Below are 20,273 nucleotides of genomic sequence, written 5' to 3' on the forward strand. Positions count from 1 at the left end.
TACTCCTGATGTAGACAATTCATTGTAATTCCCCTATCAGTGTTTCATATTGCTAGCTTCGATTTCCTACCAAACCCATCAGGAAATCCACGCTAAATGTTAAAGGAACTGCTCAAATAACATTTACACCTGAATTGTAGGGAAATACTTTTCCAAGGCCTGTAAAACAGTGTAAAAGTTTCCTTGTCAAGAGTCTACAATACACTTACAGTGTTTTGCTATAGCAAATTATTTAGAAGTTATGCACTCCAGACTAAGAGAGATTCGTATTATCCCTAGTGAAAGCACTTATTGTTCAATCAATTAGCCAAGCTAAGGAACAGAAACAATTATATAGTCTTTCCATATAGCCACAAAAGTGTACTCTACTAAATAAAAAATCTTACAAGAAGTTATCAATAAGAAACATTAAAGGAATCATTGCAGCTATTCTTGCAGCAAATGATATGTCACTGATAATGGAAATAATGTGGAAACAAAATCTACAAAAAATACTTTAATATTACATAACATGTGAACATGAAAATAATGCCATATATGTTTTAACATATTTTGGACACTATAATAATAATGATGATTCTAATAAGGACGTGATTTTTAGCATGTGTAAAAGTGAACAAACTGCAGCAGGAAGCCGGTAACAAAAGCAAAATGAGCAAACAAAATTAAGTTTTTCAGTAAGTATATTGACATATATAGATATCCAATATATCAAAAGCTTTAAAATTTGTAATATAATGATAAAATAATTCAAATAAGTGGTAACTTAAAATACTGTTATGAATGAAGGATGTGCTTTCAGAAACTTAATTACATTGTCTGATTTAACAAAACAACCACTGATCTCTCAGATTAGTTTCACAAGATCCAAATCTTCAAACCTGCTGAAAAGAAGTCCTCTGAAGAAACCAGTCAGCTCCAACAGTTACCTAAGAAATAAAATGTTCTCATCAGTCACAAATGTTCCCTTTACTACTGACAATGCTGAAAACACCAAACACTTTCCTACTTGCTGGGGTCAGAGCCCTCACTAAGAGGTAGTGCTTAAAGGTAAAGGAACCCCTGACCATTAGGTCCAGTCGTGACCGACTCTGGGGTTGCACGCTCATCTCGCTCTATAGGCCGAGGGAGCCGGCGTTTGTCCACAGACAGCTTCCAGGTCATGTGGAAGCAGGGACCGAGCAACGGGAGCTCACCCCGTCGCGGGATTCGAACCACCGACCTTCTGATCGGCAAGTCCTAGGCTCTGTGGTTTAACCCACAGCGCCACCCACGTCCCTGGTAGTGCTTAGAAGAGGTAGTGCTTAGAAGGACTTTAATAGTCAATTTGGAACATGGTCACCTGAGATACCTGCATGCAAAAAGGTAACAACTGGGATCTTAAAAAGCCATGTGCACAAAGGAGCATTTGAGGACCTTCTTCTCTGTGGACCCTAATGCCCTGAAAAGCTGGTCCTGAGTGTTGGGAGACCAGCAGGACTGGCATTTAAGACAATGGACAGAATCTAATTTATCCAGTGCTGTTGCTCCAACAGAAGCTGCCCACTAAAGGAACAAGGAGTGAGGCAACTTTTGCCACTCCCCCCCCGAAGTCTGTTTGGGGGACCAGGGGCACCAGTAAAACCACTTCTCTATTAGGGGATACTACTTGCTGGATCAAAATGTAGCCACTAACCAGATACAACCCATTGTAAAGAGATGCAATGCAGATAGAAGTGAAAATGGGTTCAAGCCCTTATAGGTGGTGATGCTTTAACCAAAGGTTCCCAAACTTATTTGGCCTATTGCCCACTTTTCAGGGGGGGGGAAATATATACTTAGCACCCCCTGGAAATCGACCTTCTTTAAATGAAGGGGCAGGGCTGGATTTGCAGCCTGTCTGCCATTGGTCAAATAGCCAGACCAGCTTCCTGGGCCTGGGATCACCAAAGCCCAGAAAAACCTCTCGCCTCCAGTTGGATCCAGGGGTGGCGTTGTCGTCCCCCTGCAACAGAGCCCAACCTGGCAGTAAGCATCATTACACAACAGATGGAACATGTATGAACTGTTTTTCAATTGTTTTCTCCTCCTCTCTTCTTTCTTTATGCTTCTACCGCCCCCTTATTTTTATTTAGTGCCCCCCAACTGCACACAGGGCATGGTATTGCCCACTTTGGGAAACACTGCTTTAGACAATGCTCTTGGGACCTCAACCAACTTGTACAATGAGAAATGCTTGCCGTACTTTCATCTTTGGTATGAATAGTCAGTCCTCTCAGACGTGCTATCTGCAATGCATCATCACTGAGCCCCTTATTCTTTTCTGTGCATGTGGGAACAGACCTGCAGGTACAACATGCTGGATGGTGGATGGCGAGATAATTTTTTTGTTACCTAAGCTCATAAGACATGGATTCTCCACGCAGAATATATATTGTGTGCAGGCAAACCACTCCATTGAGTGATGTCCCCACCTCTACAGTGCTTTATAAAGTAACTTACATATTATTTCTTCCTTCGCTCTCTAATTCTGCTTTTCCAAAAGGCAAAGCAGTGGCCCAGCATTCAGGACTTCTGGGTCAAGTAGCCATAGCTTCAAATTAGTATGCAGGAACTGGGAAATATTTGTTTGTTTGTTTCATAAAATTTGTACACTGCTGGATTGTAAAAGAGCTCAAAGCGGTTTACCAAAAGATAAAACAAAAAAATCAAGAAAAATTACAGCTCTGCTTTAAAACATACAAAAATAAAAATACTAAAACACATTAAAACTGCCTCAACTTTCTTAGCATCTGGGTAAGGCTTGTCTAAACAGGAATGTTTTTAACAGGTGCCAAAATGGAAACAGTGTAGGCGACTGCTTGCTCTCAATGGTTATGAGGACCAGAACATGGCAGGATTTGAAGACATGAAGCTGGTTTCTGATCATGGCCTATTCTGGTTTTGGCAACCATAGTTACTCCGTTCAGACATACTGGGGGAAACTATGGCTAATTAACCGAGGAAGTCTTCAATCGTGGTACACAAAGAAGGGAGGTGGGAAGGGGCAGAACAAGGACAAAATGTTCCAGCACAAGGCTCAAACTGAGCCAGAATCTCACACATAAGTTTAGCTCTCATTGTTGCTATCTGTTGAAATTAAACGAGGCCAAGGTCTATGGAGAAGCTTGTTGAGAAATCTGAGATATCCCTGCTTTCATGTTACAGTCTTACATCTTCCATACACAGAGTTTCAATTAAAACCCTATTTGCATATCCTGCCCTGAAGAAATAAGGGGTGATCAGTGAGACTATCAGTGTGAAAACTTTCAGTGACATCACCTGGAAGGTCCCTTTCACTTAATCACCCATGTGAATCACCCTTCCCAAAGGTGCAGTTGCTGTTGCAACATCTGTGGCTATTTATTCACAATGGTGTGAATGTCTAAGTAAAGCTAAGTGGGTGAAGATCCGGTGCTTTGAAGATACAATCTGCAATATTACAAACTGCATCACCTTCGAAGGCGGTGGTGGCGGCGGCGGCACCTCCAACAGAACAGCAGCTGTGTGTTGAGCCACCATCTCACGATGAATGCCAAGGCGAGGCCCAGGCTTGCAAGGCACCTGCAAGTTCTCATCTTGCTCGAACGCTAAGCACGGGGGTTACGGGAGGGGCGTAGCTTCCCAAAGTCGTTTTGTTTACCGAACAGTAAGCTGCTTTCAAACTTGCCAAGGCGCCGGAGTCCTTCTCACTACACTTTGCAGCTCTGCAATGCCAGGTGCGAAGTGTTACAGCCTGAAGAGGAAGTATCGGCTTACCTCCTGGTACGGTATGTGCTCAGTTCCTCTTGCAGGATGGATGCTCTTTTCTGCAGAAAATTCACCTGGAAAACACAGCTGTCATGACAAAGGGGCTCCCAGCTGACAGAAGACCGACGAACAATGGTTGTGGTTTCCCAGAGGTGTCCATTCATTTACCTTCATTATTTAAATTTGGTCTATCTGCATTTATTATCTATTTGCTAGTGGCTACTGTGCATTGCGCTAGCAAGGGAGGCAGCCGGAATGCAATCCAGCAAATTACATGATCTGGAAACACCTTCCGTGACCCACATTCATACATATAGTCTAGAACTGCGCAACACCTTGAAAGAGCATTTCGGTCGGGAGTGGTGTACTTTTAAAAACTTCAGCCTTAATAGATGCTTACAAGAACTCAGGGGTTTAGGAACTAAGCCTGGGTACAAGACTCCCATGTTCTGCCATTTCAGTGTTAACAATGACACATCACAGGCAATATTAAAATCCTTTGCCTTTGATTCTCCTTTTGGAAAAAGAAAGAAAAAGGATCAGACTGTCCTCACCAGAGAGGTAAAATCCTAAGCATACTCTAACAGGGCACTGGTGCCATGCTAGGACAGGACACAAAGAATACACTGAAAGTCTCAGAAGGGAGGAGGAGGCCAACATATTTTAAACATAAGCAAAGCTTTGTTTGAGAAGTGAATGTTTCCTATTTGTTCATTGTTAAAGCCGCCTGGTTGGTACTTTTACCCAGCCAAGCCCTCTCATTCCTCTGGAACAATTAATAACCCTGACAGGTGCAAGGATTCCACTGCTCTTTCCGTCTGATGTTTTTGAAGCAGGAATTTCAGCAATTTCAAAGGAGAGGACACCTGTGCTTCAGAAGGGAGCCCTGCTTACTGAGCAGTCTGTAGCTGGCTACTGTATTTCCCTGAGCAGGCAGCTGCCAGCTAGGCTTTTTCTGCATTAACACCCACTATTAGGAGTCTGGAGTGACTTTTGCTCCTTTGAAATGCTGTGTATACTCACAAAAGCCCTGCAGGTGGAAATCAGATTTCATTAAAAAAAGAAAAAGAAAAAAGAATTCAAACAACTCCAAACTTCACTACAGGGGAAGCTGCAGATTTTTCCAGTTGTCACCTCTCCAATGTTTTGTACTGGCAAAATTATTAGATAAGCACACTTATTTACTTGAAATAGGTTTCCTAGTTAAATTCTTAACTCCTATATACCGTATTTTTTGCTCTATAAGACTCACTTTTTCCCTCCTAAAAAGTAAGGGGAAATGTGTGTGCGTCTTATGGAGTGAATGCAGGCTGCACAGCTATCCCAGAAGCCAGAACAGCAAGAGGGACTACTGCTTTCACTGCGCAGCGACCCCTCTTGCTGTTCTGGCTTCTGAGATTCAGAATATATTTTTTCCTCCTCCAAAAACTAGGTGCGTCTTGTGGTCTGGTGCGTCTTATAGAGCGAAAAATACGATATATATGTCTTTTTTTTTTGTTACTATGTTATGTATTTTATATATATATATATATATATATTGTAAACCACCCTGTGATCCTCGGATGTAGGGAAGTATAGAAATTTATTAAGTTAAGTAAGTAAATATTTATTTATTTTGCAGTGAATTCCAATAGAAATTTGTTCCCACAAGCAAAAGCTTCTAAGAGTCTTCTGGAACCCTGGGGACCAAGGCTGCAATCCTAACTCCACTTCTAATACATGGTTAGAATTGTACTGAGACAAATTTATTACAGTGTAAGTTTCAATGGACTGTAGCCCAATAGCAGCTTATGCCATGATAAATTTGTTGGTCTTTAAGATGCCATATTTTTGCTACTAAGACATTCCCTCTAGAAATTATAAAACTCCTGTTATGATTGGCAAGTGGGGACACAGAACTTTTCGGTCACAGATATCCCATATAATGTTCCATTTTTAATTCTCTTATGTATTTATAAACAGAGGCTAAAAGCAAAATTAACAGCAAGTTTCTTTCTAATGGAGCTCCTCCTGTCTTCAAAGTTGGTGGTGTTTCATCCAATGTCTTATGTGCCAGAAATTATAGCGAGAAAATAACTCATTTCAAACTAGTATTTTACCAAATAAATATGTGGAAAAATGATTTTTTAACATTTTTTAAATTAAAGGTTTCCTCTCCTCATTCAGTGGGAACTCATATAACAAATATCCATTTTAACCTTTTGATCGTCCCCTGAAAAGCTCTGGAATTAAAGGAATGTGAGAGCAGCAAAGTATTTCAAGTTTCTCCAAGTAGAGCGCAAATGGCTCCTAAAGGATCCTGCTCCAAAATGAATGAGTATATCATAGTACTGGAATGCTTGTTGTACACTCAGCAGTGGACTGAACAGTGCAGCCAAGCTGAACTGTATTCAGCCACTCTGTGCGTCCTTATTCTACACCCTTCTTATTCTTCTGATCCCTACACCCTGCCTGCACTCACATACAACAACAACAACAACAATAATAATAAATTTATACCCTGCCCATCTGGCTGGGTTTCCCCAGCCACTCTGGGCAGCTCCCAACAGAATATTTAAACCACAATAAAACATTGATCCTTAAAAACTTCCCTAAACAGGGCTGCCTTCAGATGTCTTCTAAAAGTCAGATAGTTGTTTATTTCCTTGACATCTGATGGGAGGGCATTCCACAGGGCGGGCACCACTACCAAGAAGGCCCTCTGCCTGGTTCCCTGTAACCTCACTTCTCGCAGTGAGGGAACCGCCAGAAGGCCCTGGGTGCTGGACCTCAGTGTCCAGGCTGAAAAATGGGGGTGGAGACGCTCCTATAGATACACAGAGGCAATCCCTGTCATGCCATGGTTGGAGTAGGGATGGCTACCCCATGGCCTTCAGATATTGTTGGATCCCAACTCCCATCAGCTCCACCTAGCATGACCAATGCTCAGGGATGATGGGAGTTGGGAGTCCAACAACATATGGAGGTTTGCAGGTTTCCTGTCATTGGGTTAGAGCAAAGTTTCCCAAACTTGGGTCTCCAGCTGTTTTTTGGACGACAGTGCCCATCATCCCTGAACACTGGTCCTACTAGTTAGGGATGATGGGAGTTGTAGTCCAACAACAGCTGGAGACCCAAGTTTGAGAAACCCTGGGTTAGAGGGTCGGACCAGGGTTCAAATCCCTACTCAGCCATGAAGCTCACTGATTGATCTTGGGCCACTCGCAGCGTCTCAGTCTAACCTACTTCGCAGGGTTGTTGTGAGGGTCAAATGGGGTGTAGGAGAGCATCACATTGCACCCTGAACTCCTCGTAGGAAAGGTGCAATATAAACATAGTGATAAATAGGTAAAATGAACCAGAGAGCACAAGCCCCATTTTTGAGTGTCAGTAATGTCTTACTGCAGAAGTGTGCCATTGTCTTCCTCAATTGGGTCCTCATGGTGGAAAGCATAGCAGCATTGTAAAAATTAACCTACCTCTTGCGCTGTGGGTTAAACCACAGAGCCTAGGGCTTGCCGATCAGAAGGTCGGCGGTTCAATCCCCGTGACGGGGTGAGCTCCCGTTGCTTGGTCCCTGCTCCTGCCAACCTAGCAGTTCGAAAGCACGTCAAAGTGCAAGTAGATAAATAGGTACCACTCTGGCGGGAAGGTAAACAGTGTTTCCGTGTGCTGCTCTGGTTTGCCAGAAGCGGCTTAGTCATGCTGGCCACATGACCCGGAAGCTGTACACCGGATCCCTCGGCCAATAAAGCGAGATGAGCGCCGCAACCCCAGAGTTGGTCACGACTGGACCTAATGGTCAGGGTCCCTTTACCTTTACCTTAAGGAACAGCCACCATGCTCTATCTTTTAGGGAATTTTTAATGAACCCCCAAAGGGATAATTTGACTTCTTCCCATATGATTCTACTGCATATACAGCAGTAATGATTCAGCCACAGTATCAGCCATTCTGGTGAAAAACAGGCTGGAAAAGAAACCAAAACTAGGACTGTGTACAACTGCTTTCCAAACTGGGATGCTGTGTGCCATTAAATATATTGACAATTCTTGGAACCGTCAAATGTCAGGATGTGCACAGTTCCAGTCTTACAAAGAGAGGGACGTTTCAGATTTTACCTGAGATTTTAGCGAAATAATTGTGTCTTCAAGTTCTTGTCTCACAGATGCTGGCATCAGACCTTTGAGTTTGGTTTCATATTCCTGCCGTATAGAAGTCATCTGAAACCAAAGATATGAGCATTTACATAGCTAATAGGAGGTCACACAGTTGGGAGCTGTCACAGCCTACTTTTCCCAGTCTGAACTCCACATTCATCAAATCTATATGCAGGATGTATAGTTATACAAGAAAACAATTGTGTTGTGTTCCATTAAACTGAAGGATCCCTGAGTACTCTCACATGACAAATCAAGGTTGTCTCCTTCTCTACTTTCAATTACTGTATTTTTCGCTCTATAAGATGCACCAGACCACAAGACGCACCTAGTTTTTGGAGGAGCAAAGCAAGAAAAAAAATATTCTGAATCTCAGAAGCCAGAACAGCAAGAGGGATCGCTGCGCAGTGAAAGCAGCAATCCCTCTTGCTGTTCTGGCTTCTGGGATAGCTGCGCAGCCTGCATTCGCTCCATAAGACGCATACACATTTCCCCTTACTTTTTTGTAGGGGAAAAGTGAGTCTTATAGAGCAAAATATACGGTAAGTGGTTATCTCAAGTTGTTTAGAACTGAAATGGTCAACTTCAACTTGTTTTCAGAGTCTTAAATAACGGCTGCAGAATCGTGTCAAAGATGCCAACATGAGCTTTTTACACATGTTGTGTCTCTCCCACCAAAACTAAGACATAAAAACTGAATAAATTATTGCAGCTATAGTCTCCCAAAACCCATGTGCAGTCACTTCCTGCTCCTACTCACTCAGCACTGAATCTGTTCTTTTTTCAAGGCCTGGCCCACATGCTGTTTTTTCTTCCATCCTTCTCATAGCAAAGGTGGAGTGCATATTTTTTCTATTACAACGTATCCCCTTTTAAATATATAGAAAAGTTACAAGAACGGTTTTATTGTGTGTGTTGTTTTCCCCCCCTTTGCATCCTGGATATTTTGGGACTGCTTTCCAGTGCTATTAAGTATCCTTCAGTAGAGTAATAAAGCTAAATAAAGCTAAAATAGCGAATGACCTAATGATAGCCAACACAGTATTTTAAAGACATCTCCCTGGCAGGAAAAAAAATAAACCCTACAAGACACTCCTTGATGCTCCTTCAATTCCCAATCATATTAATATGGCAGATGAGCAAAATAATAATAATAATTGTCCTACTGTCCCCACAATGCTTTTAAAGTATAAATTAATATAAATTAATTCGTTGTCCCTGAGAGGGGGCAATGACAATAAAGACATCATCATCATCATCATCATTATTATTATTATTATTATTATTATTATTATTATTATTATTATTAAAAGCAAAAGCCCTCTCTTAAGGAAGGTTTCCCTTCCCTTTTAAAACATCAAATCGTTTTTAAAGATCGTATGAATAGAGGGTTCCTTCGGTGACCTCAAAACTTATGCTAAGATTCAATATTCCATGAGAATTCAAGCTAATTTGAGAAAACTTTTTGGGCATCTTGAAGAGTTTGTGGCGTCTTTCTCTACAGGTAAGAGTGAATAATGCCATGGAAATACAAAGCAATTGAAATATGACTCTTACTGGCATAACTGTTTTTGGGGAAAGCAACAGGGCTGCATCCTGCCTGTGAATGCTTCATCCTTTCGTGCCTACATGGTCATTCCCAGAGAAGAGAAAAAGAAAAGGTTTGGCTTGTAGACTACAATCCTCAGGCCTTACATTTAGGATCTGACAGGAATGCTGGAAGTCAGCTTTGCTGTAGTCAGTTCTTCATCAGTCTCAGATATTCAGAGCAAAACTTTGAAATAAAATGCATTCAAACCGACTACGGTCTGACAGAGTTGTTGCTTTTCAGAACAAAAGGAAGGCCTATGCAACTCTCCCCCTTCCTCTTTGGACAAGTAAGGCTGATTAAGAACATGCCATTCAAAACTTGGCCCACAAGGGATGGATGAGATAAAGGTTCCTCACCCCTTTGATCTGGAAAAGGGGGCATTTCCTTTTCATGTGTAATAGAACTATAGAACTGTAGCGTTGGAAGGGATCCTGAGCATCATCTAGTCCAACCCTTTGAAATGCAGAAATATGCAGCTGCCCCAAACAGGGATCGAACCTGCAACCTTGGCATTATTAGCACCAGGCTCTAACCAGCTGAGCTATCAAGGCTCTAAAGCAATGGAGGCAATCTAGCTATGCAAACTGCAATGCTCATTCCCATTTCACTGATTAGGAGAAGAGACTCCAGTAGGTTTAGGACACGTTATTATTTGAACGGGGGTTGGAATGGATAAAACTGACCAACCAAACGAAATATAGTTGAGTACCACTGCATTCTGAAGTCGAGTGCTAAAACATTTCACAAACTCAAATGGGGCAAATCATCTCATGTACTAATTAATCTGAACATTCTAACATGTAGCAGCATAGAAGTTTGTACCAAATTAGCATGTTGAATGTAGAAATAATTCTTTCTCAAACACAATAAATTATCTTGCTCAATAACTACTGGGGTGCCATTCCATTGTGTAAGGAAGGTGTTGAGATGTATAGCTCTGAGCATCCCTTTCACCAGCTGACACAATCACTCATAAAAGATACTGGCTCCCACAAGACTGACAGAAAACCAACAACATACATTAGCATATAAAGTATCACTGAGCTGAACTCAAGATGTATATTGAATTTATGAAACAACATTGAATTACCTGACAAGCAGGACCAATAATCAAAATGTTGCTCTGTTTTTGTTTTGTTTTGTTTTATATGCAGAGTTTGGGTTTATACAGTGGTTCTTTTCGGCGTGTTTGTGACAGGCTTTGAAATAGCCACATCATAATCGCCTTCCTTCCACCTCTGTTCATATTAAATAAATAGGATGACTTGAGTCACAGTACTCGCTGAATGAGTTCAGTTGCAGCAGCTGCACAACTCTCTTGCCAGTGAGATGAAGAAACACTGAACACTGGATTGAACAGTAATTTGGCAGTTTACTTCAAAGAGAAAATGAAACTTTGGAAGTTGTGTTTAGCAGTTTGTTTGAGGTAGTCAAGGCAAAACAAACAGCTTTAAGCTGAAGCTTCTTTCTGCTTTTAGTTCCTTTCATTAAAAGTGAATGTATCCTATTCCTGAAGAACTATTATCAAATTTGTGAATACTTTCAGTAAACTCATTAACGGACTGTGGAGCTTACTTTTTACATTTAATTAGTTCTCAACAGCATGCCAGACACGGTCCAAAAGTGATGGGGTCCTTGCCTGGATGGCTGACAGTGTATGTACTTAGACCCAAAGCAAACCTTCAAAAGAAATGTGTGGTAGGACTCTACCACTTTAAGCTGTATTGCACAGAATGGATTACCATGCAAGAAGCTTCCCACATGTAGGGCGCTGGCTTATTGGAAAGATTCTAGTCTAATATTCCCTCTAATGTACTGGCTTCTTTGTTGTTGGACAAGAGTCATATATGAAACTTTCTCTCGGCATTGTAAAGTGGTGCAATCTCCATGAGACTATTACGCTTGTCTTCTGAAGGCTTTTAACTGGCTCTAGATTGGTGAAGATGGCAGGAAAGATCAAAGAAGCCGACAAAGGGCAGTGGATGTGTACAACAGAAAAATATTCCAGGTTTAAAGTGGGCTAAAATTGGTTTTAAAGTGACACTTGCTTATAAGCCTGCTCTGAGCAGGAAAACAAGAGGCCGAAAGCAGAAGACTTCTCTGGAGCACAAACCTCTATTGCACAATTCTTCTTCTTTTTAATAAATAAAATCCCTCAAAACAAACAGAAGAATCGCAAATTAGCAAAGATGTGCAAGAGTGACATTCGTGAGAAGTTCCAGAGTGAAACTGGTTTAATGGTAGCAAAGAAGGTGAAATACCTGGGGATTAATTTGACATCTAAGAATGTGAACCTATTTAAAGATAATTATGAGAAATGTCGGACAGAAGTGAAGAAAGATCTAGAAATATGGTCAAATTTGAGACTTTCCTTGTTAGGCCGAATCGCTGTTATTAAGATGAATGTTTTGCCGAGAATGTTATTTTTGTTTCAAACATTGCAGATTGTGGATAAAATGGATTGTTTCAAGAGGTGGCAAAAAGACATATCTAGATTTGTCTGGCAGGGCAAAAAGCCCAGAATAAAATTTAAGATACTAACTGATGCAAAAGAAAGAGGGGGGTTTGCCCTGCCGGACTTAAAATTGTATTATGAATCAGCGGCTTTTTGCTGGCTGAAAAACTGGCTGCTTCTTGAAAACACAGACATTTTTGATTTGGAAGGGTTCAATAACAGATTTGGCTGGCATGCATATATATGGTATGACAAGGTTAAAATCCATCAAGGTTTCAAAAACCATATTGTTAGGAAAGCACTATATAATGTTTGGATTCGGTATAAAGACTTGCTGGAAAATAAAACCCCTAGGTGGTTGTCACCAATGGAAGCTAAGGAAGTGAAAAAACTTAATATGGAATCCAAATGGCCAAAATACTGGGAAATTATAGAGCATGAGGAGGGAAAAGTGAAATTGCAGAGTTATGAGAAATTGAAGTCTAAAGTAAGAGACTGGCTTCATTACTACCAGATAAATGAAGTCTTCAAACAGGACAGGAAAATTGGCTTCCAGGTGGAGAGGTCAAAATTAGAAACAGAGCTTTTGGAACCCAATACTAAGAATCTGTCAAGAATGTATAACTTGCTGTTGAAATGGAATACACAGGATGAGACGGTTAAATCAGCTATGATTAAATGGGCACAAGACATTGGTCATAACATTATGTTTGCTGACTGGGAACAGTTATGGACTACCGGTATAAAGTTTACGGCATGTAATGCCTTAAAAGAGAACATTATGAAAATGATCTATAGGTGGTACATGACCCCAGTCAAGCTTGCAAAAATCTATCATACGCCCAATAATAAATGTTGGAAATGTAAGGAAACGGAAGGTACTTCCTACCACCTTTGGTGGACGTGCCCAAGGATCAAGGTCTTCTGGGAAATGATTTACAATGAAATGAAAAAGGTGCTTAAATGCACTTTCGTGAAGAAACCAGAGGCCTTTCTCCTGGGCATGGTAGGCCAATTGGTGTCAAGGAAAGACAGGACGTTTTTTATGTATGCGACAACAGCAGCAAGAGTTCTTTTAGCAAAGTATTGGAAGACACAAGAGCTACCCACGCTGGAAGAATGGCAGACAAAGGTGATAGACTATATGGGACTGGCTGAGATGACTGGCAGAATCCGTGACCAAGGGAAAGAGACGGTGGAAGAAGATTGGAAGAAATTTAAAGTTTACCTTAAGAACTGTTGTAAAATTAATGAGTGCTAAAATGTCATGGGTAATGTAAAACAGAATTGCAGTGATAAATAATTGGGTAAGAGAAAAAGGATTAAATAATTGGGTAAGAGAAAAAGGATTAAAGAAAGTGAATTATAAGTAAGTAAAGTGATAAGTAATTGGATAAGAGGAAAAAGATCAGAAATTGTATTACAAGTATTGAAATTAGGGGTTGCTGTGAAAATTTAAAACAGGGATGCAGAAAAGGGAGGTATGGGGAAGTCGTTGAAACAAGGTTTAAGAAAAAGAGGTTAAGAAATTATACGTGTTTATATGTTTGTTTGTTTATGTATTGTCTCGTATTGTTTTTTAATATGTGTTGGAAAATCAATAAAAATTTATATATATAAAAAAAAGAGTGACATTCGTGGACTGTGCCTTGGATGTGTAAAAGGAGATTAGAAGGGAGCGAGATACAAATTGTTGTTACAGCCTACAAACTCGCATGTTCTTACAACAGTGTTCATGTGTCATGATGCTTCATGCTAATAAGGTAAAGGTAAAGGGACCCCCTGACCATTAGGTCCAGTTGTGGCCGACTCTGGGGTTGCGGTGCTCATCTTGCTTTATTGGCCGAGGGAGCCGGCGTACAGCTTCTGGGTCATGTGGCCAGCATGACCAAGCCGCCTCTGGCGAACCAGAGCAGCGCACGGAAACGCCGTTTACCTTCCTGCCGGAGCGGTACATATTTATCTACTTGCACTTTGACATGCTTTCGAACTGCTAGGTTGGCAGGAGGCATATCTTTAAGCTACAAACTTGTTACAGTTGCTGGAACGCTTTTGCCCTTTGGACTAAAAATCAACACGCTTAAGAACTTCAAGTAAACTTACTTGAAAACAAAACGAGTTATGATGTACATTTATCTGCAAAACCTATACAATTTATGTTTAATTGTCAAGACTGTGACAGAAGTTAAGACCTACTTGAAGTACCAGCAAACATATTCAAGCAGGGGGAAATCTTGCCAAACATAGTATGATGCGATAAAAAATATAAATGCAAAAGGGAATATGACACGCAGTTTCAATTCAAGCAATAATGAGAGATGTAAATCTTTTGAATGCATGTTAAACAAAAAGGATAGGCAATGAAGTCATAGCAGGCAGGCTTCACATGCAAAGAAGTAGGAGAAAGCACCATGTGAAACAGATCTCCCCTTCCTTAGGCCAGTCTTTCCCAACCTGGTGCCCTTCAGATGTTTAGGGAGACAGCTCCTATCCTCCCTGATGATGGACCAAACAAGCTGGGATGGATGGCAGCTGTAGTCCTAGGCACCTGGAGGCCACCAAGTTGAGGAAGGCTGCTTTAGGTTTGACCCGGGGGTTTTATTTATTTATATTATGACTTCTATCAGAGGTCAATGGTCAGAGAACTGTGACTTGACTTATGTACATCCCATTACTGTTGGAGCAGCATTTTGTGATTAAAGCTGCACTCCTACACCTGAGATGAAGCCGCACTGAATATTTTGATAATATTACATCTGAGGAAACATGCATAGGATTCGGCTGGAATTTTAACAAGGTGAGGAGCTAGGTCTTGAGCCTACTGAGAACAACAATCATTATTATTTTTTCTCCTCCTCCTCCTCCTCCTCCTTCTTCCAAAAGTTACAATACAGCTTTGTCTACTGCCATAATATCACAGAATGATCACCTCAATCCCACATCACGGCCATGTTGGCTCGCCAAATACCCTCAATAGGAACCCTATTTCTAACAGCTCAAAACACATCTTATACATTATCTAAATGATCTTTTGTCACAGCACCGTAAAATTAAGCCAATATCATCACCATCGTTCCAACAGGGTGGCTCCAGATGATCAAAGCACTTCAAAAGAGAGTGGCCAATCACCAGAATGGCCAATCATCAAGGATGCTGGAAACCATAGTCCAGCAATACCTGGAAGGCTACAAGCTCCCCATGACTGACCCAAGGCCACCTAGTGAGTTCATCACATTGGTTAGGTTCTAACTGGGGATCTCCTCATCTATACCTTGGTTTCTGGAACCCCAAAGCTCACAGCTAGGAAGGTATACTTTTAATCATTATGCATAATTTGAACTTGATTGATTGACTGATTAGATCTGGATACCGCCCTTCATCCGAAGATCACAGGGCAGTTCACAACATATGGAACCATTTCATTTGACCTTGAATACAAGTCTCCTGTCTTGTCTTCTTGATCTTAGTCGTATCTTGAGACATATATGTTGGAGGAGTTCCTCAGTAGTCAAGGGCAGACTCTGCATATGCTCAGAGGCATTCTCCTTTATAATTGCCTCACATGCCCTCAGCAGTACTTGTATGGTATTTGTATAAAACTTTGGCTGTGGGGGTGGCATTGCTCATGTTCTTATGTGATCCCATTTAAGTGTGGTAAAGAACTGTTCTAAATGTGTGATTTCCCACCCCGCCTTCCTGTGTGCATTTTAAAAACCGTGTGGTATTTGAGCTTTTTCAGAATAAATCATCCATTCACTCAGGGTGGGGCTTTTGGGTTTTTTTTGGATCTAATAAAACATTAAATAAAATGTGTTTGAGTTTGCTTAACATATGGTACACATTTTCTTGAGAAGAAACAAAACATCAGAACAGCTCAGTGTTTTCATTTTCAGGCATTCAGAAAATAAGTGCTGTGTTTTATGAATCTGGAAATTTGTGGATCTTATGGACTGAAAGGTATCACCTACCTAGGGAGGCTAAAGTAATAGCAAAACTCACACCTCTGTGCAAGAAGTCAAACAGTTGGTTATGTAACAGTGGGGTGGTGATGAAAGGCCCCAGGGAATATCAGCCAAAGGTCTTAGTTTGGGTTGGGACATCACCTTGGTTAGGCTGCAACTTTTACAGTATCACATTGCTCTACTGAAGGGAGAAAGATATGATTCCAGAAGTTACTACATTTCCAAAGTATTAACAAGTATTCATATTGGCACAAGTGGCTTCTCTGCTGCCTATTGAGTATCCAGCTCTTTTAAAAGTCTCAAAATTATTTTTTAAATTGTATTAGCTATATATAAAGGTATTGTATATGAAATAAAACTCAGTAAATATATAAAAGACACTGAATCCCGCCCCCTATCCTTATCCAAGGGAAGGAGTACATATTCGAAATACAGTGGTACCTCGGGTTAAGAACTTAATTTGTTCCGGAGGTCCGTACTTAACCTGAATCTGTTCTTAACCTGAAGCACCACTTTAGCTAATGGGGCCTCCTGCTGCTGCCGTGCCGCCGGAGCACGATTTCTGTTCTTATCCAGAAGCAAAGTTCTTAACCTGGAGCACTATTTCTTGGTTAGCAGAGTCTGTAACCTGAAGCGTATGTAACCTGAAGCGTATGTAACCTGAGCTACCACTGTAATCAGGTAATGCGGTTTGTCTGGGACTGCACCACTTCATAATGCGTGATGTTTGAATGTTCCTCCATGACAGGGGGGAACCCAAACATAACACACACACACACACACACACACGACTCCTTGCCTATAGAAACTAGATTGCCCAGGATTAGAGCATAAATTTGGAGATTTTTTTATTCAGTCATGCAATTCCCCCACCTGCTTTCTGAAGGGGTATGACCCAAGGGCTGCACCATGTGATTTGTCTGAACATGTAGCCTGTCTCCAAGAAAACGTATTATTTTAGTGACTGCTGGTCTTTTCTTTCTAAAACCAGATCACCCACCTGGAAAATCCTCTGTTTGTAGTTAAGCACTTACAGTTTATATAATTCATAACTGCCAAAGAGAAGCAGCCAAGCAAACCTTAGGAAGCAATATGCTACATAACAGCAGCATTCTTGCGATTACGTGAGTTGGAGAGGAATAAAAGTCATCACTCAACACCATGGCATAGCTGTGGTCAGAAAACACTTGCTACTTGACTATTCTGCCAGTGTAAAGAATCCTTCATTGCCTCTGCAGGGCTCTTACTGCCAATGAGCTCCTTCTCCTGAAAGAAAATATATTGGTGGCTGAAGGTCTTCTATCATGAGATGACAGATGTGTTGCACAATATGTTTCACAATATGCATCCCTCCTCAGGAAATGAAGGAGGGAGCCTCCATAATACCCTTGGAATACCCCCCCCCCAAACAATATGACCTAGGCAGCCAAAGAACAGTTGCAGAGTTTTACCATAAGAACCTAGGGTTCTACATTTGCTACTGGTGTTGAGTTGGGGATTGTGTTATTTAAGTTTTTCATCTGGCCTCCCCCAAAAGGCTCAGATTATTTCCAAGCAGCCAATCTGTACCAGTATATATTCATTATTAACTATTCACTAGCTCTCAAACTATGTTATCAGCGAAGATAAGCACCGAGAATAGCAGGGTGGTTGGCAGGAGAGAGAGCCATTTCACTTCTCTTAGAGGTAATGAGTTCTGTCTCTCTGTCTTTCTTAGCCACTCTGGGGTAACTGATATGACAATTCAGGGGTGAATTACAATTCCCATCAGCCACAGCAAGCATTGGATGATGGAGGTTGTCATTCAGCAATATCTGGAGGGCAAAAGATTCCCCACACCTCTCCTAGGACAGTAAGAGACAGGAATGAATGAAACAATCAAACAGTTCCTTACATGGACAGTTCCTAAACAAGTTCAAAATTATATGCCCACGTATATAAGATCATAGTAGGCAAGGGCATGATCCACCCTCACAACTTGCAGAATGCTCTTGGTGGAGGTAGCTTGTACTTCTTTGCAAAGCATGGAAGGCAATGTTTGGGTGCTTGGTCGGGGTACAGTGAGAGATCTACAGACTCCAAATATGGATTCCCATCTAACAAAGAGCTGTTGTGCAGGAGGGAGCAGATCAGGTATTGGAAACCTGTGTCGTCCCCCCGATGTTCTTGCACTACAACTCCAATCACCCTTGTTCATTAGCCATGCTAGATGGAGCAGATGGCAGTTGGGAATCCAACAGCATATGGAGGGGTCACAGTTCCTGACCCGTGAACAGAACACGGCCCAATTCTTTCTCAGTACAGTGGTACCTCGGGTTACAGACGTTTCAGGTTACAGATTCTATTAACCCAGAAATAGTACCTCGGGTTAAGAACTTTGCTTCAGGATGAGAACAGAAATCATGCTCTGGGGCGCGGCAGCAGCAGGAGGCCCCATTAGCTAAAGTGGTGCTTCAGGTTAAGAACAGTTTCAGGTTAAGAAACTGTTCTGAAGGCGAGAGTTAAATAAATTACTTATGCTCTCATGTCCTTCTTGGAAAAGGACAGGGTATCAATTTAACTCTCAATTTCAGACAGACATATCATACTGTTCTCCAATGCTTCTCACAGGGTACAGCTGGGGGGGGGGTGTCTCACAATTTCAGCTAAAATTCCACAGTTGCAGAGAATTTAAAATAGACATTCACTAAAATAAAAACCTGAAAAATATTCTTAATCACGTTCTTAATCATGCGCTACAATCCCTTGTCAACCAATATTATTTCCATCAATATACACGGGAACCTAAAGTCAAGATGCATTACTTGCTCAAGGTCAAAATAAGCAGAGACGCCATAGAAAATCCTTGGCTGGTCACTGTAGGAGGAACTGAGGCTTCATCAGAGAAGAACCGACAAGCAAGTAAACTTGAGAGTGAAATGGTGGCTCAGAATTATAACCAATAAAAGTCATACACTGTTTATTGGCTCAATTAAAACAGGATTGAAATAAAGCCCAGTGAAATGTTTTAGGATCAAAGTATAATTTTAAGAAGTGGCCTGTTGGAGAATAAATTATGTCCCAACCAGCTGCAAGTATCATACAATCCTGGCCTCCTTCCCATCCCACTACAAAAAAAGAGAGAAAAACCCTACATAGATCCCATACTTTGTATGTAGCAGATTTGGTGATTTAGATACATATTAATTTCAGTTAATAGCTTAGTTACTTTTCTGCATTTACTTCGGACTTAATCTTTTGTTCCTGCCTAAGACATTACTGATTGTCCACTTCTGCTATGGCTGAAGTTGTGTTGTGCAAGCTTTGAGTAGGGTTGCAGACATTAACTTTAAAACACGCCACCACCAAATAGTCATTATTAGCAGAAGTACCAGCTTGGAATTTACAGTCTGAATTGCAGCGTTTATGCTACTAATGTAGGGGTAAAGATCCTTGTTTTTTCTCGATATTTACTCCAGACAGTTTATTTATTGCTTGATTGTAAAAATGACGACAACCCTGCTTCCAACACTTCAGTTTTTTTGCTAATGTACCCTGCAGCAAATCAGCGCTGCAAATATATTGCTGGTTAACAATAGAATTTTTGTCTCCTCTGTTAGCATATGTATGAGGTTTTCTGTAAGAGTTACCCCATCGGTTGAGAAATTCAGCACTACTTTTCATTAGACAGCTAAAATATTGTTCCTGATGAAGAGCTATCAGGAACCTACCACACTTCTTGTCTACTGATGCCCATTTTTGCATTTGTGTTTCCATTACCACATTTTTTCTTTACTGAATAGCCCAGCTCAGGCATCCCCATTCTAAACTATTGCAAATAATTCTGCCCCATGAAAGGAGACAAATCCTTCAATTGTTTCTATGGTTCTGCAAAATGATTCATTGTGTAAAAAGAAAAGCTGTATCTTCCAACGTGTCCTTTCCTAATAAGGAAAATAAATAACTGAAATTGCAGAACATCTCATCAATGCTGGAACACTGGCACAGTCACTTAATATTCTTATCAAAATTTCACTCTCTTCCTTTTAAGCAAGTTTACTCAGTGCCTTTCAACTTTGTTTACATGCCTTTTCTATCTCCCTTATCCCCTCTTTCCACTTCCTATTTCCAGCTGCTCAAATCACGTTAACTATCTGTTATTTGCCACGGCAGCTGCACGCTCACCTTTGTACTTTTCTGAGACTGTGCCTGATTATCAAGGTTCACTTCTTTGTAGCTACCATTTACCTCTGTTGGCCTCTTTGGCAATGTTCTGCTTGTACAAGAACTCTCTACCCACTTTGGTATCTTTCCACTTAGATAAAAGGACTGGAAAAAAGGGCTTAGAAAATGATCCTAGCCCTCATTTCCCGTGTTTG

At 41.0% G+C, this 20,273-nt stretch overlaps 1 protein-coding gene across 5 annotated transcripts in view; it reads right to left on the bottom strand.

The window, feature by feature from the left end:
- Positions 1-483: 483 nt before the first annotated feature.
- The window catches only part of CEP112 (centrosomal protein 112), a 235,632-nt gene continuing 215,842 nt past the window's right edge, over positions 484-20,273 (bottom strand). For 4 of the 5 annotated variants that reach the window (XR_014544414.1, XM_083598626.1, XM_083598625.1 and 1 more), the window contains 3 exons: positions 7,869-7,970; positions 3,778-3,842; positions 484-929 (listed from right to left, as the gene is read on the bottom strand). Coding sequence is in view for 4 of the 5 variants with exons in the window: in XM_083598626.1 (XP_083454752.1) it covers positions 926-929; positions 3,778-3,842; positions 7,869-7,970 (171 nt within the window). In the remaining variant the exon portion in view is untranslated. Of the gene's footprint in view, positions 930-3,111; positions 3,843-7,868; positions 7,971-20,273 lie in introns of those variants that run through there. The other variant, XM_083598624.1, reaches the window with a different exon arrangement.

The sequence above is a fragment of the Podarcis filfolensis genome (assembly GCF_964270895.1).
Source record: "Podarcis filfolensis genome assembly, chromosome: 2".
In the NCBI taxonomy this organism is placed as follows: Eukaryota; Metazoa; Chordata; class Lepidosauria; order Squamata; family Lacertidae; genus Podarcis; species Podarcis filfolensis.